Source organism: Austrofundulus limnaeus, unplaced genomic scaffold, assembly GCF_001266775.1.
Source record: "Austrofundulus limnaeus strain Quisiro unplaced genomic scaffold, Austrofundulus_limnaeus-1.0 Scaffold374, whole genome shotgun sequence".
NCBI classification, from domain to species: Eukaryota; Metazoa; Chordata; class Actinopteri; order Cyprinodontiformes; family Rivulidae; genus Austrofundulus; species Austrofundulus limnaeus.
The window spans coordinates 337783-341603 of NW_013952776.1; the positions used below are offsets into that span (position 1 = coordinate 337783).

At 37.0% G+C, this 3821-nt stretch overlaps 1 protein-coding gene across 1 annotated transcript in view; it reads left to right on the forward strand.

The window, feature by feature from the left end:
• Positions 1 to 3821, forward strand: part of nipal2 (NIPA like domain containing 2) — a gene marked incomplete in the record, with an annotated part of 51368 nt that overhangs the window by 13791 nt on the left and 33756 nt on the right. Inside the window, 1 exon segment of the mRNA XM_014023518.1 lies at positions 3294 to 3362. Within this exon segment, the coding sequence (XP_013878972.1) occupies positions 3294 to 3362 (69 nt within the window).

The window sequence follows — 3821 nt, forward strand, 5'->3', positions numbered from 1 at the left end:
CATTCATACATACACACATATATATATATACAGTCCCAAACATCTCCATATATTGCAAAAAGAAATATTATTTATTATCAGAGACACTCAGCATCCCTATTTTCTTCTAATTGAAGTTTTTGTCTTGTTCTTTCAGCTTATTTCTGCAATTTAATCTAATTTTTATCTGTTTCCATCTAATTTGAGCTTTTTTCAGCTAAATTTGCCTTCAGCTTTGTATTTCTTAATACAGTGGCATTTTTCAGCTACTTCCTGCTAATTTCAGCTTATTTTTTGCCCACCTTTTCTTTTTTGTTCCTGTAAAAATATTTCTGCACTAAGCATTCACACCATTTTTGAAGAAAATGCTAATTCTCTGCTAACTACCATTTTAAGTTATTTCAGTGACCATTGTGTTTTGTTTTTTAGTGGATCTGTATAATAAATGGTTGCTTTTTTATTCCTGGGCTAAAGGAAAAAGAAGATAAACTACCCAAGTGATCTGAAATTGTTGACTGTTTATTAATGGACTTACGGTTTTTACAACTCTCCATCCTCAGTATCGGAAAATAAATCTTTCATTTTTAAATAAATTATTTCAAGAGCCTCTTTCCAAGTGGAAGTGATTAATGTCTGGAGTCCATGAGAGTTAATTGATGTAATGTTTAAGCTAGTTTCCTCAGACTTCTTGTTAGCAGTGTCACACCGACAGGAACTGATTGTCCTATCAGACTACATGGACCAGTGAAGCTGAACGTTGACATTTTCTCCTGATGTCTTTTTGTTAATCTCATCATAGTGCATACGCTCTGTTTAAACTCTGCTACTTTGTTGTTTCTTTTCTTTTTTGTTTGTTTTCATGTAGTTTTTCTCTTCCAACCTTCAGTTGCTCTCGTATAATAAAGATAAACTTGACATCCTTTATTACTTCTGCAGAAAGTGGGTTTGCAGCTTCAGGTTTCATCCTTCAAACTTTTTTTTTTACAATTTTTCCCCCACAGCAATGAGATATGTTGATGACCTGAAATTAAATTTCTTCTTGGCAAAATATTTCCCAGCATATGGGAGTGAAAAACAACCCATATGTTTCTTTAAATGACCTTAAAAAGTAGTTAAGAATTCAAACTTAAAGTTATGACTGTTTGTGGGATTTCACAAATGAAGATGTCCGTTGTTCTCGTGAAATCTGCTTTTATAAAGTCTGAGAGCATTTCAATGCTTTTAGATACCCATCATCAGTCAGTCCACATCATTGATTTAAACTAACAGCTTTTACATAAAAGCCATCAAACTGTGTATAAAATTTATTGAGTCCTGCTGACTTTGATGACCATTTAGTAAGGTTCGGAAAAAAACATGTTTTAGTTCATTTATGCCATTTTCTGATGACTTCATGAGGTAGAAAATGTGCTGTTCAGTCCACTGACAAGCCCTGCCCAAAAAACAGACACTAAAATATTAACATTTGTGAACAAACTCCTCCAAACACTCTTGGATAAACTCCCCATCAGAGAATGGTTTGCTGTTTTTGTTGTTTTGTGAGATATCATAAAATGAATTTAAATTTCAAACCAAGCACTCCTGCTTTCCTAATGAATTCAGTAAACAAACACTTTGAGGTCTAGGATAAACATGAAGTACAATGAAAAAAATTGAACTTAAGTCATGGAATAAAGTCAGATGATTTTAAGGTTTATTTTTTACAAAAATAAGGGTTCATTAACCTGAATACTACACTGCCCTGCCACTATAAAAAGGGTCACTCTAATATTTGGTTGGACCGCCTTTAGCTTTGATTACGGCACACAATCTCTGTGGCATTGTTTGGATAAGCTTCTGCAATGTCACCAGATTTATTTCCATCCAGGGTTGCATAAATTTTTCACCGAGATCTTACATTGATGATGGTAGAGTCTGACCGCTGCACAAAGCCTTCCCCAGCACATCCCAAAGATTCTCAGTGGACTCTGTGGAGCCAATCCATGTGTGAAAATGATGTCTCATGCTCCCTGAAGCACTCTTTCACAATAAGAGCCCCATGCATCCTGGCATTGTCATCTTGAAATATGGCCGTGCCATCAGGGAAGAAACAGTCCATTGATGGAATAACYTGGTCATTCAGTATATTCAGGTAGTCAGCTGACCTCATTCTTTGAGCTCAGACTGTTGCTGAACCTAGACCTGAACATCTGCAGCAACCCCACATCATAGATCTTAGTTAAACCCAGGTGGGGGCTTTTTATTTTGGCTGGACAGTGTATTTACAAGTATCTCAGTTTTAGTGGTTTTGTAGTGAAAAGATTAATCATTCTTTGTGCATGTTTAGTAGATTAAGATCTTGAGCATATTAGCTGTTTTACTCAGACACTTGAACCAGTGGTCTGATCAGAGTGTCGGAGGTGTGAACCAACCTGCAGCTATAGGTGTCAGATGTCATGTAAGACTTTTTTAGAGAAGGGAGTGTTTGTATTTTTCAACTGGATTGAATGTCTTGTTATTATGGTCTGTTTCTTTCCTGTGTGCATGTGTGTGTACCTGGTTTTTACTTTTTTAGGACCGTTTATGATATAACCAAGACTTGGCCTAATATGCTATTTTTTTTGTTAGGTTTAGGGTAAGGGTCATGCTAGGCCACACAGAAATGAATGGAAGTCAGTACACTGTCCTAATAACAATCGAAATACAAATTGTGTGAGTGTGCATGTGTCTGGATTGATTGATTGATTGATTGATTGATTGATTGATTGATTGATTGATTGATTGATAATACTTTATTGATCCCATAAAGTATTACACATATCTGTGTGTGTGTGTACTTGTTTCTGCTATGGAGTGAGGACCATCATATTGTAAGTTTTTAACCATCAAAGTGAGGTCATTTTTGGGAAGTGAGGACAATTTCCTGGTCCTCAATTTTTTGCAGTTTTACAGCGGTCTGCTAGGTTTAGAGGTATGGTTTGTTTTAAGTTCTGGTTCAGGTTAGGGTTAGCTACAGACCAGCAATGGTTAGTTTTAGGGAAAATGTCTGGGTCAGGCATAAACACGGTTACAAAAATGAATGGAAGTCAATGCAAAGTCCTCAGTTTGATGGAAGTACAAGGATGTGTGTGCGTGTTTTAAAGAATTATATTTTCCACACATCCAAAACTTGAATCTAAAAGGAGAGCACCCACTGACAGTGAAGTGGTTGTCATGGAAATGCCAGATGTGACAGCTGGAGATAAGACTTGCAGCGAGTATTATGGGCTGTGTGGAGTTGTTGTTTGGCAAATAGAGCGTTGCTTAATCTGCTTGTTTACTGTTTGTTTGCACAGAATTATCTCCTGGGAATTATCATCTCCATATGTGGGAATGTCCTCATCAGCATTTCACTCAACATCCAGGTAAGGAACATTACATCCCTGCTCTGCACACAGCAACACGTCACGCCTCCAAAGATGAGTTTTTATCTTGCCAGACTGCCTTTCCTCTGACAGTTTGCTCTTTGTTGATTTCTGTAAACCTCCCCTCAGGCTCTGCCTCCTCCCAGCAGCCACTGTGAAAAAGCAAAATCGTGTCACGGCTGCAGAAAAGGGTTTGGTTTGACGTGAACACAAGTTCATTATGAATTAACCTTGAGAAGAACATATAAAGCAGTCCTGACACATTTTGATTTATCACTGTCTGAACCTGATTACATATTATAATAATGCAGCCCTGATGTTTATCAATCCCAACTGAAGTGTTTGCAATCTTTTCTGAGCTACATGCTGTTCAATTAGGAGCAATTTGGAGATTAAATTTAATTCATTACCCACTAAAACACACACACACACACACACACACACACACACACACACACA